Source organism: Anabrus simplex, chromosome 7, assembly GCF_040414725.1.
Source record: "Anabrus simplex isolate iqAnaSimp1 chromosome 7, ASM4041472v1, whole genome shotgun sequence".
Lineage (NCBI taxonomy): Eukaryota > Metazoa > Arthropoda > Insecta > Orthoptera > Tettigoniidae > Anabrus > Anabrus simplex.
In genome coordinates this window covers 173365929-173392810 of record NC_090271.1, presented here as the reverse complement: position 1 = coordinate 173392810, position 26882 = coordinate 173365929, and the positions used below count along the sequence as shown (strand labels likewise).

Below are 26882 nucleotides of genomic sequence, written 5' to 3'. Positions count from 1 at the left end.
ACTTAAATAAAGAACTAAATATCATCCACTCCATTGCCAAATTTAATGGTTATAATAGATATTTTATTGAATAAATTATTAACAAATTTAAACACCGTCCTAACACAACACTCTTAAAAGATAATCCTAAACCAGCTGCTTTCTCCACATACACATTCAATATAAATGCCTACAGTATTGCTAATGTCTTCAAAAAACACAATACAGTGATTTCTTTTCATACTAATAATAGAAGCTTTGAATTATTACATAACTCCATCTCCTTAAATAAAACAAGTGTCTTTTCTAAGTCAGGCATATACCGTTTTAAGTGCAACAACTGTAACTCTTCTTACATAGGTCAAACTGGTTGCAACTTCAAAATTAGGTACTTTGAACACGTTAATGCAATAAAATACAACACATTTTCGGCAGTGGGGCAACATATACATGACACAAAACATATTTTCACTACAATAGACCAGGATATTGAAATTCTCAGCACTCTAAATAAAGGCCCTCTCCTAGACATCACTGAAAACTGTTTTATACACCTCGACCAGTTTTTCAATCCAAATCTTAACCTGAATGATATTTCTGAGAAGCACAATGCCCTTTTCAATTTTCTCATCTCCATTTTAAATAACCTGAAGTCAACAAGCAAGCGATCAATCTTTCACAATTTACACAATACCCTCTCATGCCACTTCCCCCTTCTGCAACACCCCCATGGTCCTCCCTACTCCCTAGATACCCTCCCCACTTTTTCCTTTCCGTCCCACCCTCTAATAAGTGCTCATTATTCCCACCCTTTTCTCTATGTATCATCTCCCATTCATTTATCAATCACCATGACAAGCTGTTTTGAGTTGAGCCTCACACTGTAATTTCTTTTAAAATGTCTTCCTATTTTTTATATATTTTTATTTGGTTTTAATCTTTTTAACGATTTAAATTATTTTCAAATTTATATATCCACTTCGAATTGTCAAAATTAAGTCCTACACTGTTTTCCTAAGACTTCAATTACGTCATCTTTTACTCTTCGGCCGGTGAAACAAATGCCTACAAGACCTGCTTAGCAACAACTATACATAACTGCATATCACAAGTTCAATTTCATAATGAGTTATCCTTCAAGTTTGCATATTAGAACAAGTCATTTAATTCGTTATCGATCTCAAATTACAACATCTTCATACGTCTTCATATGTGAATGCGGCATAACAGGATTGTACTAGACCTGCTTATGAACTTCAACTGGATTTGTTTCGGCACGAAACAGTGGTGTTCTTTTTACTCTTTTGACGTTGATCATTGTGTTATGAACATCAACTGGAATTGCTTTGGCATGAAATAGTGTTAATTTTTTTGCCTTTGATCATTATGTTACTTGTTTTTAGACCTTTATGACTTAATTTTTGCACTGCTTTGCTAATTGGCTGATGATGACACTTCAAATGTGTTGAAACCGGTCCCAAATGAACAGGTTGTAACTTCTATTTGGTTCAACTTAACAACGGAATATTAAAGGTGGATCCTTCCTTCTATTTAATATTGTATATTCAAAGGCGATGTCAGAGTTGATTAGTAATACCTGTCGACTGCTGTTCCGTAAAGAAAATTCAAAACGAAAGAGAATACATTTTCGTAATAAATGCATAAATAACGTGTCTAATAACGGTCGTTAACTTGTTAAAAATAATGGCTTACTAAACGACCGCTTAATTTTAAGGCTAAATACTGCAATTAAGTAAGAATGGGATACACGTCGAGATATGGCAGAGTGCACAATTGATTTCAGAGGTTAGTTTATATTTTCTCACGTCTGGTTAAATTACGGAAAGGCTGTTATGAAAATTTATAGCGAGAAGGTTATCATTTCTCTACTGGCGCTTGAAGTGTGTCTTTATCATACTTATAGTACAGTTAGGATAGGTGACGCTGTTTGAATAAGAAAACTGAAACGCTTGCCACAAAATGCAATCAATCATCTTCGGTACGGTATAGTTTTCTCGTTATGTGCATTTGCGAGCTCTCTCATCGACATTCGAAGGCGATCTTGGAGTCGATTAGTAATACCCGTCGACTGCTGCTCTCTATAAAAAAATCGAAATGAAAGAGGATAACACGTTTTCGTAATAAATGCATAAATAACGTGGCCGATAGCAGTTGTTAACTCGTTAAAAATAATGACTGAAGTAAACGATATCTTAATTTTAATGTTATATACGGAAATTAAGTAAGAATGTGATACACCTCAAGATATGGCAGAGTACATCACTGATTTCAGAGAATAGTTCATATCTTCTCGCGTCCAGTTGAATTTCGGAAAGGCTATTTACATGTAAATTTTTAGCGAGGAGGTTATCATTTCTCTACATGTGTTTCAAATATGTTTTCAATGCTACATATACGGTTAGGTTAGATGACGCCGTTTGAAGAAGAAAACTGAAGTGATTGCCACAGAATCCTCTGGAGTGATACCGTATTTCTCCGAATCCAAGACGATGTTTTTTCTTCTCAAAAACTCATGCGAAAACTCAAGGGTTGACTTGCATTCATGGCCTAACAGTAAGTTAATGGATACCACTGGTAACCACCGCGGTAACCACGCTGCTTTTAACCCCCGCATGTGCACACAAAACTCACTGACAATAAACGACCGCCTCTTTATTGTACATCGCTATCCGCGACAGTGCCTGTGCGTAACGCCACTGGATCTTGGGAAATACTGAAGAGAAAATGATGTAGCCTCAACAAAAACATTTCCCAAATCCGCAGAATGGCATCAAAACATGCGAGCCTTCGAATTCTTAGAAAGGCCAGCTACTCAGTGGCAGAGTTATAACACGTCTATTGTACTTGACGCTTAGTAAAATAAGTTTTATAGACAGCAGGAATAATTTCGTGATGGATAGTCTTATTGTAAAGATATGTGGGAAAGGTATGTCTGCAAATTTTCAAGAGATTCTCGTCGATATTGTGATGCCAATTTTTAGTTAATGATTATTAAACACTCGGAAATGTAGAATAATTGTGCAGCCGCAAGAAAATACGGCATAGGCCTAAGTAAAGCCAATATTTGGCGTTAGCGTGAAGACAAAGAGCTCAAAAAATGCGTACTGTACAAAAAAATGCATTTAGTGGTCCGCAACAAGGACACTTTAAAGAAGTCGAAGATGAAATTATGACGTATGTGCACGAAATACACAAGGGTGGAATGGCCATACCGTGGCGCAATAAACTTGTTCGTTGACTTTCAACTTCCACGATTAGGCCTATACATCACTAGCCACTGAATTTGGCTGAACCCGGCATGTGAGATGTGCGTGTAGCGGTAGCCAGTTATATCTGATGCTGAGTAAAAGTAACAGTTTTATAGACACCAAGAATAATTTCCTGATGGATCGTCGTATTGTAGAGACGGATGGAACAGGTATTGCCGGCATATTTCTAACGGGTTCTCTTCGGTATTATGATGCCAATTTTAGTTTAATGGTCCTTAAACTCGCGGAAATAAACAATAATTGTGCAGCCGCAAAATGGATACGTCACGGCGAAGGCAATGTTCGGCGTCCAAAATAGTCTAATAATGCACAGACCTACTGTACAACAAAGGCATTCATATAATTTTACAAAGTACTTTTTGAGCCTGATTTAAAATTTTGAAGGAATAAGTGGGGTTCGCCTTGGATTTGGAGAAATGCGGTACTATATTTTTTCAGAATGAAATTAAACATACAATTTCACATAGTATTGGATTTTGAAAAAATTAAAAACAAATAAGCCGCAGTGTGGATATCATCTGTGGAAACGCAAGTTTTGAACAAACTGATTGCCCTTTCATACCGATTTTAATGTGTATGGGGGGTTTTCCGACATTCACACAAAAATAATATGAGTCACCACCTTATCAATACACTAATTTATTTACTTCCAAACTGGTAAATAAGGTCAAGACTGGTTTCGACCCCTAAGGGATCATCTTCAGTTGACATACACAAAAATATCTACAAAAACATCACATATAATAATTAATGTTTAAGTTAAATTCAATTGTCATTAGAATGTTGGTAGGTACATCTTAGTTTGGAAATATGTGTTATATGAGATTTATAGGCCTACTCTATTTGAGCTGTTATGTATATAGGTCCTATGTTCCCCTGCATATAGTGTCAAAAGTACTGCATTGAATATAATTCATCAATTTGACAAAATGCTAGTGAATTGATTACTAAGATAGTAAAGTATGTACATTTTCTGGGAGGTACATGCTGTTCTACATGTTATCACTTTACAATTTATATTAGACAATATGAAGTAAAATTATTTTTGCATTTGTACACATTGATAATATTAAGTCCAATGTAGGGTCTTCAAGATGTACTATTGGACTGTCAGTATCCTAATTACATTTAATGTAGTGGTTTATAAGGTTTTCTTGTTCACTTTTATAGTTCAGTCAAATGAAAAATGTAGAAGGACCTTGTTGATTTGGATTCTTATGACTAAAATATTGGTATATAGTAAGGACACTTCCTCTAAAGCATTACTTTGTCAATTTTATACATTTTTCATCTAAACAGTGTTATGTGGCTGAAGATGTTGATAATATACGAAACATGTACCACTTTTGACCATTAAAAATTGCCTTAAGCAATCATTGTATCGACTAGGTGGAAAATAAATACTTAATTGTGAATATATAGTACCTTGTCGACATGGATCCTTAATACTAAAATACAAGTTTGTAGCACCTTCTATTCTTGTTTTATGTCTTAAAATAGAGTTGTACCTTGACACTATTTGTTTTGTTAGGTGCAGGCATGTAAAAATCTTGTTAAAATGAACCCTTAGGACTAAAATACTGGCATGAGATACCTGTTAAAATACTTTACATTAAAAAGTACTAATATGTGGTGCTATATGCACATTCTTCAGACGTAAAATGGGGTTAACATAGTTTGACAACAGTACTATGGGTTGTTATGATTAGTTGTTATAGTTCAATATAATTGGTCCATTAGAATGTTTACATAAATAGGATTGAATGCATATTTGTACTGTGTGCTTTACGAGTGAATTGCGTGATGTTTTGATAGTAATATCTGGCAATTTTGTAGGCTGCTGCTGTTGTTAGAGCTGTCTTGAAATCCTGAATATTATTAAGAAAGCATTCTCTTCTTGTCACGTGTCGTTTCAGGTTAGGTTGGTGACTATTATGAGATGAAGTGCGTTTTAAATGTCATATGTCCTGATTGAGTTGCACGTTAGTTGTACCGTGGAGGCATTCGTGTTGTAAAATAATGTATCTGTAAGTAGAAATAATAAGTATATAAGATGATGTGATATAGAAGTGTGGTAGTAAGTTATATGTCGTATCACTTACGTTAGATGTTGAGACCGTGCACTCTGTGTGGCTACCTGTTGAGATCTATTGCGTGTTGTTCTGAGGTTATAGTTTGTGGCAGTAGAGGGGAGGTTTGAAGGGATGGGTGGAGCGCTTGTGACGGGAGTGGGGTTAGAGGAGGGGAGTTCTTGGAGCGGTTGATTTTTGTGTATGGCTTTTTGTTTATTAATTCTTTTTAAGTAATAATCTTTTAGGAGGGGGATAACTGCGTGAAAAAGAATATTGTTTCTGTCTGTGTTTTCGTTCAAGTTGGAGTTTGGGTTAGCGTACTTATCTAAATTTATATAGAATTCTTCTAGTATACTGAGCAAAAGGGCTTTTTGGATTTATATTGAGGATTTGCATATCATTACTGATGTCTGTAAATTTGTGTTTCTGATCGTTAATGAGCTGTCCCATGGCTGAGAAGTGTCTATGTTTAATGGCATTTACGTGTTCGTTGTATTGAAAAACTTCTACCAGTAAGCCCTACATAGCTGGCTTGGCAGTCATTGCATTTTAGGCGATAGACTCCTGAGTGGTTGTATTTGTTTATGTTATTGACTGATTTGGAATTGTATAGTATGTTGGTGTTGTTGCGTGTAGTTTTGTATGCTATTTTTAGACCTTGTTTTTTAAAAATGTTGGTTATGGAGTGTATATGGTTATTATTGTAAGTAAATAGTGCGTATTCTTTTTTATCTTTGGTGGTTCTGGTTAGCTTGGTTTTCGGTTGGTTTTTTACTTTGTTGATGATCCGGTTTATCATTTCTCTTTTATATCCATTTTGTTTGGCTATTTCGTGAATTATGTTTAATTCTTTCTTCGAAAGTGGAATATTATATGCTCTATGTATCATACTGTAGTATGCGGCTTTCTTGTGAGTGTGTGGGTGGGTGGAATCTGTTTTTATTGTATTCGATGTATGGGTAGGCTTTCTGTATATGTTGTATGTTAGATGGTTGTTATGTCTGGTTATAGATATATCCAAGTAGTTTATGGTGTTGTTGTTTTCGGTTTCCATGGTAAATTTTATGTGGGGATCTGTTTTATTCAGTTGTTCTAAGATTGTATTTTCATTAATATGTCTATTGTCCATGATTATAAATACATCGTCGGCAAACCTGCACCAAAGGATGATATTTTCTATTTTTTGGATTTCTTGGTATTCTAGGTAGTCCAAAGATAAAAAAGAATACGCACTATTTACCGTATTTCACGGCATAATCGTCGCACTTTTTATACCAAAATTTTCGAAAAAAATTGTAGGGTGCGACCATTATACGATGAATATTTAATACCAGTATTTGTATTACTCAAAAAATGTATTTATAACTAAATTGTATTTGATACAAATTTAAGATGCACGTAATACTCGCGTTTATACATCAAAATAATTAAAATAGTCTAAAACAAAATTCATAATTTTTCGCAACAATTCGGCGAACGTTTTTCCAACCTGAAAATAAAAATGAACGTATTAAGTTAATTTGTCATTAATTTGAGTATTAAAGTTAAAATATTACACTTGCAAAAAATTATCGCTTTGTTGTGAAATGCGGACTTACCGGTACGCAATTTATTCCAAATCTTCGGTGTCGCTATCGCAGGTTTCGCTATCTGATGCGCCGTCCTCGCCTCTGTTAATACCAGTATCAGATTCGTCTCCCTGCCACACTGCGTCATCTTCGGAACCGTCTAGTACATTCGAAATCCCAGTCCTTTTGAAGCTCTTGGAGACTAGTTCAGGTGGTATAAGATCCCAACTCTTCTTCACCCACGAGCATAACAAGTCCAAGGGTGGACGCCTGATATTTTCGGCGGGCGTCAATTGCTGATCGCCGCTCATCATCCACTCGTTGTAAAATCGACGTAAGTGGTCTTTAAAGGGTTTATTAACACATATGTCTTGTGGCTGCAAAGCAGATGTTAGGCCACCAGGAATGACTATCTGTCGTGTCTTATTTGTAGTGAGAATTTGCTTCACTTCGTTCACGAGGTGACCTCGGAAACTATCTAAAACAAGCAGAGCTGGTTGTTTTAGTAGTGCACCAGGTCTTCTATTCCACACAGTTTTAACCCAGTCCAGCATGAGTTCTACGTCCATCCAACCCTTTGGTTGCACTCGTACATGAATTCCACGGGGAAACTGTATATTCTTAGGCATCGTTTTCCTCTTGAAAATGATGTAAGGCGGCAACTTTCTCCCGTCAGCTGTAATGGCTAGCATTGCCGTGCATCGCAACTTCTCACTACCGCTGGTTTTCATTAATACACTCCGTGATCCTTTCAGCGCAATAGTGCTGTTGCGAGGCATATCAAAAAAGATTGGAGTCCGATCGGCATTACCGATTTGAGAACGCAAGTACGAAGTTTCCTTGCGCAAACGTATAACAAATCGGTGAAAATTTACAATCTTGTCCGTGTTATCAGCAGGCAACTTTTGGCTTAGTGTTGTTCTCCTTCGCACTGACAGATTGTGTCGTCGCACAAACCCCTTAATCCACCCACGAGTCGCCTTAAACTGAGTTAACGGTATGCTGTGTTTGCGCGCTACCCCCTGTCCCTTAATTTGTAACATTTCATATGATACACTGCAGCCATTGTTACGTATTTCACTGACGTACCTAAACACTTCTTCGTCAATTATAGGAAACTTCCCTGTTTTAGGACCTCTAAATGCGCGTCTAGAAGGGTTTGTGCTTTTTAGCTTGTTTTTTTTACTTTCCGCCAGTCACGCACCAACTTTTCACTCACAGAAAATTTTCTTTCTGCAGCTCTGTTCCCGTGCTGTTCAGCGAAGGCAATTACGCTTAGCTTGAAGCCCGCAGAATAGTTTCTATATTTACCCATAATCGCTTATGAATGCTTCACACGTTAATGTTTTGCGATATAAATGACTTTCCATAATTGTTCACTATTAAAACAAATTATTTCTGCAAACACCCAAAACACAAATTAAAAACTTAAATTCTCATGCACACATGTCTACAGTAATCACGTAAATCTGAAACAAATAAATGCATCTGTGATCTGTCCATTCCAGAGCAGCCAATACTGTTAGACAGCAAGGAAGCATGCAACAATTTATCAGTTTAGCTCGTTGGTTGCGACACACTACTGCGCTTGCGCAAAGCTCGCAAACCGGAGCTCTAGCTAGCGCGGTGTAAATCTACTGTATAGTTGACTGTATTCCGAGACGTCAGTAACAAACATTCATTTTTTTCAATTTCTTTTAAACATACGGTAATTAGGTTAATATTTCTTCCCAGTTATTGATGATTTTACATTACATTACTGACGAGTTTATAAAATAAAATTTAATAGCATTGGATAATAATTATCTTGACTGCTTGGATAAAAGTTTTCATCCCATGCCCGGACACTTATGACGTAGTAGTAAGATAAGAGTCTAGCGATGACAACTGAGACATCGTAAATAATTCGGCTGAATAATTCCGTGGAAATCTGCGTTATCGTCTTGGATTTCACTTCGTGCGCAATAACACAGGAGCCGGCCCCATGGTGTAGGGGTAGCGTGCTTGCCTCTTACACGGAGGCCTCGGGTTCAATTCACGGCCGGGTCAGGGAATTTTACCTGTATCTGAGGGCTGGTTCGAGGTCCATTCAACCTACCTAGCCGGTATTTCCTGGCGACGTTGCCGATAAGCGATAACTTACAGCCTTACGTATTTCAAATGGGAACTCATAATATGTAGGTGGTGAATAAATAGTACACTGTCTCGCGACCACGTTGTCAAACTGCCGATAGTCTACCGGTAAGCCATGCGTCGTACATATACCGGTATTATTTATTTATACGTTGTGCAACATGTCGCAAACGTGACTGTGTTGCCAAATTGCCCATAAACATTACACGTATTTAAATTGCGCATTCATGTGCAACTTACGTTGCAGTTCCATTTACCTTTTAACCAGATTAGTGAACAAAATTTGGACGTGCGACGATTATGTAATTAAAGGTTTAAAGTCCGATTTTTTTATTGAAAATAAAGGATGCGACGATTACGCGGTGGCGACGATTATGCCGTGAAATACGGTACTTACAATAATAACCATATACACTCCATAACCAACATTTTTAAAAAACAAGGTCTAAAAATAGCATACAAAACTACACGCAACAACACCAACATACTATACAATTCCAAATCAGTCAATAACTTAAACAAATACAACTACTCAGGAGTCTATCGCCTAAAATGCAATGACTGCCAAGCCAGCTATGTAGGGCTTACTGGTAGAAGTTTTTCAATATGATACAACGAACACGTAAATGCCATTAAACATAGACACTTCTCAGCCATGGGATAGCACATTAACGATCAGAAACACAAATTTACAGACATCAGTAATGATATGCAAATCCTCAATATAAATCCAAAAAGCCCCTAGCTCAGTATACTAGAAGAATTCTATATAAATTTAGATAAGTACGCTAACCCAAACTCCAACTTGAACAAAAACACAGACAGAAACAATATTCTTTTTCACGCAATTATCCCCCTCCTAAAAGATTATTACTTAAAAAGAATTAATAAACAAAAATACATACATACAAATCAACCGCTCCAAGACCTCCCCTCCTCTAACCCCACTCCCGTCACAAGCGCTCCACCCATCCCTTCAAACCTCCCCTCTACTGCCACAAACTATAACCTCAGAACAACACGCAATAGATCTCAACAGGCAGCCACACAGAGTGCACGGTCTCAACATCTAACGTAAGTGATACGACATATAACTTACTACCACACTTCTATATCACATCATCTTATATACTTATTATTTCTACTTACAGATACATTATTTTACAACACGAATGCCTCCACGGTACAACTAACGTACAACTCAATCAGGACATATGACATTTAAAACGCACTTCATCTCATAATAGTCACCAACCTAACCTGAAAACGACACGCGACAAGAAGAGAATGCTTTCTTAATAATATTCAGGATTTCAAGACAGCTCTAACAACAGCAGCAGCCTACAAAATTGCCAGATATTACTATCAAAACATCACGCAATTCACTCGTAAAGCACACAGTACAAATATGCATTCGATCCTATTTATGTAAACATTCTAATGTGTTACGATCTCCGCTACCGCTACGTATACATCCTACCTTCGCATGCTGGTTTTTGCCGATCACGCCACCACGACTTCATTCACTCTTCTGCTATGCTCACCTGTCGCCTGCCTACTCTGTTCATCACGTGATCCTGACGTCATCTTCTTCTCCACGCACCGCCTCCTCCTCCTGTGAGTGTGCTTTCGCTAACCTCCATTGGACACGTGATTACAACGTTTCTGGAATATGCTGGTTTTCAACTTCTCTACTCTTCTCGATGTTTCTGTACGACTATATAATCTCGCTCCACCGCTCAAAATATTGTGTCTGGCTTCGTTACGGAGTGGTGGAAGCAGCCATACTACTACTACGTTCGATATTGTCATTTACCATCTGGACTGTTATTTTCTTCAGGTTATCTGGTGAGCAAGTTTTATCATAATGTTATTTGGACATTAAATTCTTCATTGGGCCATCTGCCCCACTTGAACTTTACTTTGGCCAGCTTATTACGGCATCAAATATATATGCAAGACATTATTTCGACTAAAACCTTTCAAACACGAACTGTACTACGGACAATGGAATTTTGAAATCACAATATCTGTTTCCTTGGACCATCGTTACCTTTTGGTATATGTTTATTTAACACATTCTGCAGCGTAACTTCACCCGGCGAAGAGAATCCCTTTCCCAGTTCAATCCCTACTTCATTTTTATCCCTTTTCCTTCTTTTCACTTCTTCTTTCAGGTTGCTTCTTCTATATCGACTTATATTATTCTTCATCGTACCCTTTATACTTATTCATACGGTTTTGATGTATTTCTATATTTTATATTGTAAATGTGGCACATTTTCCTTGTCTTTCAAGGTTTCCTCTATATATTTCAGTCTAGCAAACTCTTGTCTGGGATTTACTAAACTTGTTGAGATATGTTTACTATTTTTATTATCTGTTAAATACATATCCTGTTTGCTTCGTTAAATTCGAGATTTTCTTGTTCCTGTCACTTTCTCTTGGTCCTATTCCTTCTCACTGCGCAAATTTTGCTGTAAATTATTATTATTATTATGATTATTATATCATGCTGCTTCTTCTACCACATCTATGTTTGAGCTATCAACTAATATTGTATACTATTTTATCTCTGCTTCGTATGTACCTACGATGATAGCTGAGGGTATCTGTATTATTCCTGAACACCCTCACTACCACTATATTGATAATCGGGCCCCTCAGAACAGTAAGATAACAGAGCAATCTCACCTCAGTATGATAGCAAACCACTCTCTTATCTCAAATGGACCAATTATATTGAACTATAACAACTAATCATAACAACCCATAGTAATAATAATAATAATAATAATAATAATAATAATAATAATAATAATAATAATAATAATAATAATAATAATAATAATAGTACTGTTGTCAAACTATGTTAACCCCATTTTACGTCTGAAGAATGTGCATATAGCACCACATATTAGTACTTTTAATGTAAAGTATTTTAACAGGTATCTCATGCCAGTATTTTAGTCCTAAGGGTTCATTTTAACAAGATTTTTACATGCCTGCACCTAACAAAACAAACAGTGTCAAGGTACAACTCTATTTTAAGACATAAAACAAGAATACAAGGTGCTACAAACTTGTATTTTAGTATTAAGGATCCATGTCAACAAGGTACTATATACCAATATTTTAGTCATAAGAATCCAAATCAACAAGGTCCTTCTACATTTTTCATTTGACTGAACTATAAAAGTGAACAAGAAAACCTTATAAACCACTACATTAAATGTAATTAGGATACTGACAGTCCAATAGTACACCTTGAAGACCCTACATTGGACTTAATATTATCAATGTGTACAAATGCAAAAATAATTTTACTTCATATTGTGTAATATAAATTGTAAAGTGATAACATGTAGAACAGCATGTACCTCCCAGAAAATGTACATACTTTACTATCTTAGTAATCAGTTCACTAGCATTTTGTCAAATTGATGAATTATATTCAATGCAATACTTTTGACACTATATGCAGGGGAACATAGGACCTATATACATAACAGCTCAAATAGAGTAGGCCTATAAATCTCATATAACACATATTTCCAAACTAAGATGTACCTACCAACATTCTAATGACAATTGAATTTAACTTAAACATTAATCATTATATGTGATGTTTTTGTAGATATTTTTGTGTATGTCAACTGAAGATGATCCCTTAGGGGTCAAAACCGGTCTTGACCTTATTCACCAGTTTGGAAGTAAATAAATTAGTGTATTGATAAGGTGGTGACTCATTATTTTTGTACATTCACACAAAAATCGGATATAACGACAATCCGCTATAGCGAGTAAATTTTTCGACGTTATGAATTCTCGCTATAACGGACTTCTACTGTATTACATTTCTTCTAAACTATGCAAGTCCAACAACGTTAATTTTAGTACATTTGTTCATATAGGGAGTGCATTACTAAAACCAAACCTCAAAAATGTTGTGTACTTCGTATTTCAAACATGGTGAGACTGACTGTAGGTTAGGTGACGCTGTCTGAAGTAAGAAAATGGAAATGTTTGCCACAAGCCTCTGGAGTGATGCTATTACAATTCTTAAAGAACGAAACTGAATATGCGTGTTCAGACTATTGGAATTCGAAAATACGGGCTAATGAGTAAGCCACTGCTTGGAAAACATACGCAAAAATATTTAAACAAACCGATTGTTGTTTCATACCAATTTAAATGAGTTTTTATGCTAGTTTGGTACCTTGCCTGACTTTCATGGAAAATCATGTATAACGTTATAAGAACAACCTTCAACCGAAGTGGTTTTTGCATTCACTGACAAAAATCTGTCAAAATGAAGCACAAACCATAACTGCAGTACAGTGTGTAGGATAGATATTTCCTTGTTTTATTGCTGTCACTGTGTGAATAATGTATGATGGTACAATTCACGTTAATACAGGCAAAGATCTCTGGAGTAGGTGTGCTTTCTACTGAAACCTTGATTTAAGGTAAACCCCTATTTAGGGTTAAAAATCAGATCCCTGTAAAAACGTTAAATAGGGGTTCAACTGTATTTCCGAGTTGCCCTATGTACATGGTGTGATGGTCAAACAAGGGGAAACATTGACATACCCTCACCTCAACCTTCTAGTATACGAAAATCTTAACGCAAAAGCCATATGTTGCTAATTGGGTAGACTATAGGAAGATATCTGAGAATTGGCATGTGCGGGCCCAGCTCGTCATCAGAGTGGTAGGCCATGTGCTCACAAGCGGGCGTGCCTAGTCATCCGAGCTCATTGGGTTAATTGCCTGCATTCTTTTCTGCCCTCCTCATATTTTGCATTCTTGTATTTTCACCATTTGTCAATCACATCTAATGTCTCCCAAGCTATCTGTTAAGAGAATTTTGATTTCTATCCTGTTATGTGTTTGTAGTGGTTGGTATCGTGACAGCCCTCCCTTAAGTTTTGTTTCAAAACAGATGATAGTCGTGAAGTGCACAAGGCGTGTGTTTTTATGTTCCAGTGGAAGTGCTTTTGTCAATAATGGTGTTAGGAAATATTCATGTACAATACATTATTTTCCTTATAGATTAAGCTCCAAATTTATTATTAAGGAACATTTTCTGGCGACCGTGACAGGACTTAGTTAAGATGGAGGAGCTTAAACAGTATAATAAGGAAAGATCACAAATACGTAGACTATTTACAAGAGCACATGGCGAGTTTCAAACAAAAATATCTGAAGCAGTCGTAGACACGGAAGAAATGTTGACATACTTCCGTATTTTAGAAGATAAGGCAATGCGGATGTTATCTTTGGATGAAAAGATTCAAGCACTTAGGGGTGTCGAAGAAACGACAGAAGAAGACGACGCCAAGGAATTCGACACTGCAGAAACGTACCAGGAGAAGTGGCTACAAGCTAAGGTTAGGTTCGAAAGTAATTTTCAAGTGAATTTATCTGTTGGTGGAGGTGAGGCCTTAGCAAGTGAGATCGAGACGACGAAGAAAAGGAATTTCAGTTTACCCAAGCTACAGCTTAAACAGTTCGACGGAGATATAAAAAACTGGATTGGTTTTTGGGTACAGTTTAAGAAAATAAACGACGATAGTGATATCGACCCGGAAGATAAATTTCAGTATCTTCTACAGGCTACTGTTCCAGGTTCCGTGGCCAGGGAGGTAGTTGAGAGTTTCCCTCCGTCCGGAGCGAACTATCAAAAAGCAAACTGCGGGACAATCTTCGGCAGAGGTTCCGCAAAGAATGCCTGGCTCTTCTTATTCAACAGGGAGGTAGGACATCCAACAAAGTGAGCGTTGGCGACGTTGTGCTGATCGGAGCTGATGACATCAAACGAACCGAATGGCCACTAGGTGTCCCCTGGTAAGGATGGCGTCGTCAGGGTTGTCAAACTGAGAACGGCTGCAGGCGAGAGGGTGCGGCCAGTTCAAAGGCTTTATCCCTTAGAAGTCGCCTCATCAGATGAATCTACAGTAGTGCAGAGTAATCGGCCAGATTCTATCCTGGAGATACATCCAGAGAAGGCTTCGCACGGATCATCGGATGCAGTGGCAAATCCACAAGTGAAGTCTACAAGAAGTGGTAGAATAGTGAAAACACCAAAAGGTTTGAACTTATAAATACTCCAGAAGAGACAAGCATTGTATGAAAATCAGTGTCAAATGAAAGATTGTAATGTTTTATTGTAGAATGCTGCTGTCTATTTTCATTGTGTTGCAATTTTATCAGTGGATTAGTGTAAACAAAATTGCAAGGTGGGGAGGATGTTAAGAAAATTTTGATTTCTACCCTGTTATGTGTTTGTAGTGGTTGGTATCATGACAGCCCCTCCCTTAAGTTTTGTTTCAAAACAGATGACAGTCGTGAAGTGCGCAAGGCGTGTGTTTTTATGTTCCAGTGGAAGTGCTTTTGTCAATAATGGTGTTAGGAAATATTCCTGTACAATAAATTATTTTCCTTATAGATTAAGCTCCAAATTTATTATTACGGAACACTATCCACTAATTCTTACTTGATCTTACCTTTCTTCCTAACCTTTCTTCAGCAGCCCTATTAATCTCATTCTGCATGACTGCCCATCTATTGTGTTTCCTTAAGCCTTTTCCTTTAGTCCTTGTGAAATATGTTCCTTGAAAAAAAAAAAAAAATTGCTTACACTCTTTTCTTTAAACTAATCTAAAAACCATCTTCTTGCATTCTTTCCTTTCTTCAATTTCTTCAACTTCAGATGACATTTCATGACAACCATGTTGTGGTCAGAGTCCACATCTGCTTCTGGGAATGTCTTGCAATCCGACACCTGGTTTCTGAGTCTCTGCCTAATCATAATGAAATCTAGCTGATGATACTTTCCTGTCACTAGATCTCGTCCATATATACAGCCGTTGCCTGTAATGTTTGAACCAAATATTAGCAAAGACTAAATTAGGATCAATGCAGAATTCAACTAGCCAACTTCCTCTTTCATCCCTTCATCTGTCTGAATTCTCCTACGGCATTACCTTCTCTTCTTGGGCCTACAACTGCATCACCACATCCCATCACAATTAGATTCTCATCTCCTTTTGTGTATTGTAATAAATCATCTATCTCTTCATATATTCTTTCTATTTCATCATTTGCTGAACTAGTAGGCATACAGACCTGCATTATTGTCGTGGGCATTGGCTTGGTGTCTATCTTGACAACAATAATTCGTTCACTATGCTGGTTTGTAGTAACTTAGCCGCTGCCCTATTTTCTTCTTATTAAACCAACTCCTCCATTTCCCATGTTTGATTGTGTTGATAATTCTGTAGCTGCCTGACTAAAAACCCTGCTCTTTCTGCCAACGTATTTCACTTACACAAACTACATCTAATTTTAGTCTATCCATTTCCCTTTTCACATTCTCTAACCCACCACAACAATTCAAACTTCTAACATTCCATGCTCCGACCCGTAGAATGTCAGTATTCATGTTCTTGATGATTGCCCCTCCTGTGTATTTTCCGCCCGGAGATGCAAATGGTGGACTATTTTACCTCTGGGATATTTTACCTGGAAGAAAGCCATCATCAGAACATCAGGCGACTAACCCCCTTTTGATGAATTATTCGTTAGACTGGTGTCTCGACAGGTACCCATCCGATATGGTTGCGCCTATTATTTGGCTATCCGCTTCAATGGGATGCCCAAGCTTCCCCACCGCACCAAGGTCACATGGTTCACAGGGGAGGGCGTAAAAGTTAATGATGAGAAAAATGAAATTCTAAGTGTAAAACTTGATCTCCAGACATGATAGGCAACTTGATGTTTGTGGGGTGTACAGACCTGGCAAGCCTGGCACTGACGCTGATGCACAATTATTTGATAAGATAATCAGCTATGTGGGGCATGGCACAGAAAGGAACATTATTGTAGCAGGTGATCTCAATTTACAAAATGTTAACTGGGGAGGGAATGCAAATGAAAATGCTTGGGGAGGGAATGCAAATGAAAATCCTTCCAGGAAGAGAAAAGGCATCTGCATCTTAAGTACATATAGTTGGTGCGAATAAATCTAGCTCCTTCAGCTTGGGTCGGTCTGAACTAATGCCAGGTATTAACGAAGTTTTGTTGCGTTAAAGATGGCGACCAAAGTAGTTCTCTCGTGCATGGACAAGTGTAAACTCAAACTTAATTCATGGTGGAAGTGTGTGACCAAAAAACAATGTTTAATAACACACTACTCTGATATACACTGACTGAGCAAATGTCATGGGATGGGCAGGTGTGTTGTCTGCGCACCACAAGCCCCCTGTGCCAGCGGCAGTTGTATAGGAGACCTTGTGAGCAGTGGCTATGCATGTGACAGGTGTAACATGGAACGTCGTCGTGAGCTGACACCGTTCGAACAGGGTATGGTGGTCGGTGCCCGACGGATGGTGGGAAGTGCGATTTGGTGCTGGAATTCAGCTTCACACGATCAACCGTGTCCAGGGCGTATCGTGAATGGTTGAATGCAGGTGTCACCGTCCACAACAGATGAACGACCGGCCGTCCAGCCACCCTCGATGACCGTGACATCCGAGACGGATTGTCAATAGTGACAGATGGGCAACTGTGCAACAAATCACGTCTAAATTCAACACAGGCCGTGATAGACACATCTCCCAGTGGACAATTCGTAGGAACATGGGTTCTACGGGGTACGGGAGCCGGCGCCGCACACGGGTGCCACTGTTAACCCAACGTCATCGGGCACAACGATGCGCATTTGTCGCCAGTCACCAGGGAAGGACACTGGAACAATGGCGTAACGTGATATGGTCGGACAAATCACGATTTCAACTGCACCATGCCGATGGGAGGCACCGTGTATGGTGCAGACAACAGGAAGCGATGGATCCCGCTTGCCTCGAAGGTGTGGTCCAGGGCACTGGTGTCTCTTATGGTCTGGGGAGCATTTTCCTGGTATTGAATGGGCCCCCTAGTTGTTCTGGAAGAGACTTTAAATGGTATGCGGTATGTTGAGCTGCTCGGAGACCATCTCCACCCATTTTTGGCCTTCCAGCGCCCAGACAATTCTGCGGTGTTTCAAGATGATAACGCGCCACCACATCGCTCCCATGTTGCCCAGGAATGGTTCCAGGAACATGCAGCGGAGGTCCAACGACTGCCATGGGCACCCAGGAGCCCCGATATGAACCCTATCGAGCATATCTGGGATGTCCTGGAACGCAGGCTCCGTGCCATGGATCCTGCACCCACGAACAGACCAGCATTGGCGGCTGCTCTGCAAACGATTTGGTGTCAGCTGCGTCCAGAAGACTACCAGGGACTTGTTGACTCACTTCCATGGCGTCTCACTGCAGTTCGCAGGGCCAGAGGAGGCCTCACACGCTATTAAATGACTATCCCATGACATTTGCTAAGTCAGTGTATATGGCTTCAACTAACAGTCAAACATCACATTATTTTTAGAAAGAGGATGACCTAAAGTACATTGATAATATTTTGGGCTCTAGTGCAAATGGTTTCATATTTGTTGTCCCGTGTTTTGCAAATTTTATGACACTTATTTTATAAGCCCCAGATGGAAATGTTTTCATATATATATATAATTTTTTTTTTTTTACACCTGTTAATACTCTTTCAACTTCAGAAATGGTATATGGTTTACTCTGTACCTGAATTTACCGGACATAAAATGCATGCACGTCAAAAACCGTACCAAGTGTTTTCCACATCCCTGATGGACAATTTTTATTTAGGTTTTCTATAGTACTTTTTTTGTTTAACATGTTCTCTCTCCTTGTCCCCTGAAGAAATGTCTTATTGAGGTTTTATTGTACTGTATAAGAAAGAATGGGTAGCCACAAGGCTCACCATATTTATCATTATTGCTTTCCATTGTGAACATAATCTTTAAAGGGCTTGTTCACGGATACCCCATTTATTGCATCCTTCTACCACCCCATATCAATAATGGATATTTATTTTCCATGGATGATTAAGAGTGATGTTGAAATGACAGTGACAAGAAATCCAAGATCTGAAGACAGGGTTCAATGGTGAAAACAGACATCCAATATCCTAAGAAACAAAAAGGAACTAATATTTAGAGGCCCCATGAAGAAAAGAAGAACGTACAAAAGGGGTTAAAGCCATTAATGGACAGTTGGCTGAAAGAGGGTTAAAGAAAATTTTAAAAACCCCAAAATGTTGTTCCTACCTGCAACACTAACTTCAACATCTTTGAGAATCGCGCCATCTTCAACATGGCTATAACGCTCAATGAATTCTTCGAGCGATGTTGAGACATGAAACTTATGTGGGTATGGGTGGTCTCCAGCCTCTTTCAACTGCGACACAGCAATGCTTCGTAACCGAAAGTATTCCTAAAAATAAATCAAGAATAACATGAGCAGCATCTAGATTGTGACAATGTATCGAATGCAAAACTGCATTAATTCAATTTATATTACTTTCCAGTTCATGGATTGCCATAATGACAAAGCATACCATATCAAAAAGAGTCTTCATTTAAGTACATGATTACGGTTATAAAAGGATACATTTATGGTGTAGTGCAGACAGTCTACTAATACAAATGATTTCTTTGAATCTGAAGGGAGCCTTTCAATGCATAGACCTACATTCCAACCAACTTTTTCACTTACACCAAAGCAAGCATAAAAGTCACAGCCCTTGTTCAATTGTTAGACATATACAGTAAACTCAACAGTACACTACATTTGAAAGCATTGTGTCAACCAAGTTTACAAGATAACAATGGTAAAGCCATACCAACTTGGCAGAAATACAATAAGCAAACAGCAAAAACTACAGGGATTCCTATTACCAGCCTTAGTCAAAGCAGTAACTGCACTAGTCATGCCTGTAGAACTTGATACAAATAACTGTGCCGCGTGTAGAAACAAAAAATTGTACTCGCCCAACAACATGCAAATTTTATAGACATCTCCAGTTAAGAAAGTCTTAATAGCAATATTTTGCTCATGCTGGTGGATGCACTGTGAACATTTCCTTGAAGCAACAGGTGAGGTTTAGCTCGCTCGAGGGCTTGACACACATTTGGCACCCTTGCTGGATGCGGAAAGAATAAGTGTCAAACAAAATTGCAGCAGCATGAAGCACCACTGACAATTCCCTGCTACCCACCATAACAGGGTATCACCAGCACACTACTTGTAAATTATGTTAATGCTGTTAAGGTCTGCAGTAAAGTGAACGATGCAGCAAGCTTTTCTCCAGCACCTCCCCTGTTCAGGGGAATGTTCCTACATTCTCGTCAGTCCAAAACCAAGAATATCGAAGCTCAAGTCATTCAGTCTGAGATAATGAATGTTCCAGGTAGAGCGGTACAATTGTTTGTAGAAATCTTAGTAAAACAGAGTGTACACTTCCCCACTCGTGCACTGCATGTTATATTTATCTGAACCTAGTTATAACATTCCAGCTACCTCAACTGACATATTGACAAACTGAACATAAAACCAATTTAGAAAGCAGATTGACAGCAGTGATTTATCAGATAAGAAAGCAATGATAAGAGGAAGACAGCTGCTTAGACAATTGTACAGACACTACTGGAAAGGTGTATGGAGGAGGAGAGTGAAAAGAACATTTTTCCCCTACTGGTTTAACCACTTGAGTGCCACACACTGATCAGATTGGCTTTCACTCCTCAAAGACTTATAACAACAAAAATCTCCCACCTTTTTGATACTTATATTTGCATTTTAGCAAATTAAAATTAATTACACACAGTACATGTTTCATTCTTTTTTAGAACATCTTCAGCTGTTTATACGGCTTAGGTGACTCACTAAGTGTTTATCTTTAAGTACATTATAATCGGGTACCTTCTTCCTCTTAAATACTACGTAAATATGAATTGAATTAAAATGAATTAAAAACAATGTGGTGGTTAAATGGGTTAGTGAAATGAGGTGGAATGGATATGGAGTTAGCCTATTTTAAAAACTATTTCTATTCATTTGAACAGTTGTTGTTAAAAAGTCCCCCCCCCTTGGCTATGCCAGTGGAGGTAACCAATAAATATTACAAGAAGGTCTTAACAGTTTACCCAATTTCTACAAATAGTAGACTTCACAAGTGGAATGATATGACTGTGAGTGAAAATTTGTCTCTCTTTCACATTTACTAGTACAATGATAACAAGCTGAAAAAACATATGTATCAACCATATGATGTAGGGTTCGTTATGTTATACCTTGTTTTGAACAATACCACAGTAATGTCCATTTTTAGACTTTGAACATCACCACCATTATAAGCTTATTTCAATTTATTATCTTCAAAATGTCTGTTAAATAAATAGAAAAGTTTATTGTTCAATAATTGCACATTCTTGAAAGGAAAAAATCAGCACAGAGGGGGTACGTATACATAAAAATAAAGCTAGCACTGAAAGGGTTAAAGTACAATCTCAGCATTTTCCTGGTATGCAAAAGCGGGAACTGCAGACGGCTACCTTCAGAACTACTTCTGGTGGGGTCTGAAACCACCATCTCCTGAATGCAAGTGTAAATCTATATGACCTATACGCCATAGCCAGCTCGCCCAGCGAAGGGAACATACAAGAAAGTGAAGACATTCAATATTGATGCCAGGTACTTCCCTCAATGAGAGATTGATTTCCAACCTGAAATATGAATGAGAAACAGGTTCAGGTTTCAGCAAAGAAACAAATACCAAGAGTGAATTGATAGGCCTGAGTGAATATGCAAATTAAAAGTGCTGTGAGGGTGCATTTAATATAATGCTGTGAATAGACAGCATTTGGCTTGAATGCTATAGGGAAGTGACTAACACAGAAGGTTGGATGAGGTCATCATCATCATAATCACTCGCAAGCGAGTATGATAGTCTTCCTACCAATGTGTCTTCAGATGAATGATCAGTCCAATCTGCGAGTTACATACTCTACAATGATGACAACCATATGTTAAGGAGCCAGCTGGCATTTGGCCATTTCTCCTCAGGACAAACCTACGTTTTTCCAAGTATGCTTTTCTGTTGCAATACGGCAGCTTTGTTCTAAAATATAATAATAATAATAATAATAATAATAATAATAATAATAATAATAATAATAATAATAATAATAAAAAATAATAATAATAATTTAAACCGTGCCCGGTCAGCTTGCGTGGGGGTCTAGCTCTGAACTGAGTAGGAGTTAGGCATAACTCTATGTAAGACACTGGGGTGGGGGCCCTCAACCCCGACACGGCGCGTCCCAATGGCTGATAGAGAAAGTTCCTGTAGATATGCAGGACAGGTGCGAATAAGGCGTAGCCAAATAAGCACCCGCGGATCAACTGAGGGAACAAGGAAAATGGTCAACGGCCTCGACGGCATAAGAGGATTCATCCCGATGGCGGAGAGGGCGGAAGAACTGACTGAAATCCACTTCGCGTCTGACTTGCAGCAAGCGGCAAAGTGGTCAGCGTCTGTTCACCAGAGGTGCAGCTGGAAATGTATGTTCTGGAACTATCCACTCCAGTCCTATGAAACAGGACTACGGTCCAATACTTGGATAATCAAGTACCATGAGGCGTGGCAGAAAACAAATTTGTACCCCAGGTGGTAACCAATCCACTGCTGACATTAGCAGCACAACCAGACTATCGGATTCTGGGGAGTCTGGCTGGACACGCAAACAGAGGGAGTCTGAGACCTCTGGCCAACTTCGCCCAAACAGCAAAACATTTTTCGGAACACTGAACATAAATTCTCTCTTGCGGGCAGGGAAGTACGAACTAGAGCAAACCCTAAATGATAAAAAAATAGAAATACTGGCACTCCAAGAAACGAGGCTGACTGACGAACACGCAATGGATTTCGGGAACTACAGACTCTTCAAAAGTAAAACAGACAAACGGATTCTCAAAAACACACCCCATTTAGGAGTTGTATTTGCAGTCAAGAAGAGCATACTTAACTCGGTAACAGGTGTGAAATGTGTAAACAATAGGCTAACGACAATCGCCCTAAAGTGTGCAAACAAATCATACACACTGATCAATGCACATATGCCAGTCAATGAAGACAATAAAACAGATCGCGAGAAGGTAGACAAATCCTGGGAAATACTAGAAGAAACAGCATCAAAAATTCCTCAAAGCCACGTCAAAATTCTGTTAGGAGATTTCAACGCTCAGCTAGGCAAGGAAAGGAAATACAGGAAAACAGTTGGAAAATTCCCAGCACATAAATGGACGAACCAAAATGGACGGAGATGAGTCGAATTCTGCAGGGCATTCAACCTTAAAGTCATGTCGACTCACTTCAGGAAGAAACCTTCTAAACAAATGACATGGAGATCACCCAACTCCCTTTTGGGCGAGTTTCAAATTGACCACGTGGCAATTTCGTACCCAAACCACAGAGAAATTATGAATGTCCAAGTAAGAAAGGGTGCAAACATAGACTCAGACCACTATCTGACAAGAGTCAAACTACAGTTGATACCCCAAAGGTTCAGAAGAAGGAAGCAAATAATTCCTAAATTTTATACTAGTCGGATCCAGCCATCTCTCACCGAAGAATTAGAGAAAAAGCAGTCCAACAATTGGCAGCAACTCAAGACCAAACTAATTGAAACAGCACAAACACTGATTCCTCTGCAGAAAAGAAAAAAACACCCTTGGTGGAACGCAGACTGTGAACAAGCCATCCAATCCCGGCAGAATGCATACAATAAGTGGAACAGCAAAAAGACCGATAAGAATCACAAAATGTTTTTGGCAGTCAGGAAAGAGGCAGCGAAATTAGTCCGACAGACCAAAAGGAAATTTGAGAAAGATCAACTACTAGAAATTGAAAAGGACTTCGAAAAAAACCACACACGAAATTTCTACAAGAACTTCAACACAAAGCTAACAGGGTATCAGCCACAAAACCTTTGCTTTAAGAAAGTAAATGGGCAATTTGCACTGAACAATCAAGAAAATTGCACCGAACTTGCAAGGTATTTTGAAGAACTGTTTAACTGCCCAGAGCCAACACAAAGATTTCCACCGCAGGAACATGACTTCACAAACCCAAATTCAGTACCACCGGATGAAGAAGAAATTACCAGACAGATAAAACGACTTAAAATGAATAAAGCTGCAGGTGAGGATGGGATCATAGCAGAAATTCTCAAATCAGCAGGCCCAAATACTATAAAAGATTTCACCGGTATCATCCAAGAGATTTGGAAAACAGAACAAATTCCAGAAGATTGGAAAAGTGCACTAATTCATCCTTTACATAAGAAAGGAGACAGAACAGATGTAAATAACTACAGAGGAATCTCATTGGTATCTGTTGCCTACAAAATTTTATCTCAGTGCCTTCTCGATAGAGCCCAACAGCAACTAGAACCAAAAATTGGTGAATATCAAGCAGGTTTCAGACCAGGCCGTTCATGTCCAGAGCAAATTTTGAACCTAAAGTTAATCCTAAGGCATCAGAGAATTTGTAGCAAAAATGTAGTTTGTACTTCTGTTGATTTTAAAAAGGCCTATGATTCAGATGATCGTCAATCACTGTTTCAGATATTAAAAGAACAGGGTCTAGACCGGAAAACACTCGCAATTGTAAGAGACATTGACAGACACAAAATCTAAGGTTAAATTCATGGGAGAAATCTCAAGACTCTTTTCCGATCAAAACAGGAGTAAGACAGGGAGATGGGCTCTCTCCACTACTCTTCAACTGCGTCCTTGAAAAGGTAATACAGGAATGGCGCAAACAGAAGTCTGTCCTCAAGATTGACCAACCAATCACTCTTGGTAGGGGCAAATTAGCAGTAGACTGCCTGGCATTTGCGGACGATCTGGCAATCTTAACTCGTGACGTTTCAACAGCCATAAACCAGATCGAACTCCTGAAAGAAACAGCGGAAAAAGTCTGCCTCCAAATATCGTTTGAAAAAACTGAATACATGACCTGCAGCAAAGAAGCCCCTAAATTCATGGAGACAAAATATTGCAAAATAAAACGGGTCCAGCAATTCAAATATCTCGGTGAAATAATTCAGGAGAATGGAATGGAAACAAAAGCCAATGAAGTTAGATGCCAAAAAATGGAAACTGCATATAGACTCACCCAAAACATCTATAACAAAAAGTGTCTCTCCAAGCATGCAAAACTAAGACACTATAATACAGTTATAAAACCAGAATGCCTCTATGGATCAGAGACACTAATTTTGAACAGGAAAACTGATCTAGAAAATATTCAGAAAAAGGAACGCAAGATCATTAGAAAAATTTTAGGCCCAAAACTCGTAGATGAACAGTACCGCCTTAGAGGGAAACAGGAAATCAAACAATTTTCTAACATTCACAGCGACATCAGAAAACGCAGATTAAGATTCTTTGGACATATAAAAAGGATGAACCCAGATAGACTTACCAAGCAAATAGTTGAATTTTATGAAAACCGAAGTAAAGCCAAAACGGACACAATAAAATGGATTGGCGAAATTAAAACAGATCTCAAACTGGCAGGAATTACACCTGAAGACATCCAAAGCTGGGTTATCTTCAGAACCAAAGTTCATAAGTGGCAAGTTGACCAAGAGGAAAAACCAAAGAAGAAGACCGGAACAACATGGTCTCAAGAGAGAAAAGAAGCACACAGCAAACGAATGAAGGAAGTGTGGGCACAAAGAAAGGCAAATGCCTGTCTAAGTACTTTGCGTAGTCCTAATGGGCTCATTCGCAAAATATCTATATATATAAAATAAGAGTTTTGTCTGTACATTGCTCAGAATTTGAAAAGAATGGTATTTCTGTATCGGTCATGTCCACAGTAACAAGAAAATGCATTTTTTACTTTTCCGTAATTTCTGTCTGTCTGTCTGTATGTATGTATGTACACGCATCACGAGAAAACGGCTGAAGAGAATTTAATGAAAATCGGAATGTAAAGTTGGGTGATGAACCGCTACAATCTAGGCTATAAATTATTTTAATCACGCTGAGTGAAATGGTAGTTTAGGGGAAGGTCTGAAATTTAATTCTCAAATATTTATATTATTAGTGGTCGTGTCTTAATGGAAATCGCTAGACAAAGATGGGAAATAATTCGCTACAATATAGGCTATCCACGCTGAGAAAAATGGTAGTTATGGGGAAGGCCTAAAATTTAATTGTCAAACATTTATTTTATTAGTGGTCGTTTCTTCACGAAAATTGGTATGCAAAGTCGGGGAATAGGTCGCTATAATCTAGGCTATCAATAATGTTATTCGCACTGAGTGAAATAGTTTAGGAGAAGGCCTGAAATGTAATCTATATATAAAATAAGTGTTTTGCCTGTGCATTGCTCAGAATTTGAAATGAATGATATTTCTGTATCTGTCATGTCCACAGTAACACGGAAATGCATTTTTTTACTTTTCTGTAATTTCTGTCCGTCTGTCTGTCTGCCTGTACACGCATCAATAGAAAACGGCTGAGGAGAATTTAATGAAAATCGGTATGTAATGTCAGGTGATAGAACCACTGCAATCTAGGCTACAAATTATTTTATTCACATTGAGTGAAATGGTAGTTTAAGGGATGGCCTGAAATGTAATTCTCAAATAAGTTACTTATGTTATTAGGGGTCGTATCGATAAATACTACATAACTAACATAACTTTAGTTATGTCGTAAGTTAGTAGTAGTTATGTAAGAAGTTATTAAATTTCCGATCACTTATGTCTTATAAATTGTTACCGTACCGCATATAATCAGAGATATTCATGAACTTGGATTTTTGTTACTAAGTCCATATCAGCGCCGAGTCACGAGAAAATGGGTAAACAGAATTTACTGAAAATAGGTATGTAAAGTCTGAGAATA

General features: G+C 38.2%; 1 protein-coding gene across 3 annotated transcripts in view; it reads right to left on the bottom strand.

Annotated features, from left to right (window-relative positions):
- The window catches only part of LysRS (Lysyl-tRNA synthetase), a 156644-nt gene that overhangs the window by 112161 nt on the left and 17601 nt on the right, over positions 1 to 26882 (bottom strand). For all 3 annotated transcript variants that reach the window (XM_067151454.2, XM_067151452.2, XM_067151453.2), the window contains exon 3: positions 19226 to 19391. In XM_067151454.2, coding sequence (XP_067007555.2) covers positions 19226 to 19391 — 166 coding nt within the window. The remainder of the gene's footprint in view (positions 1 to 19225; positions 19392 to 26882) is intronic.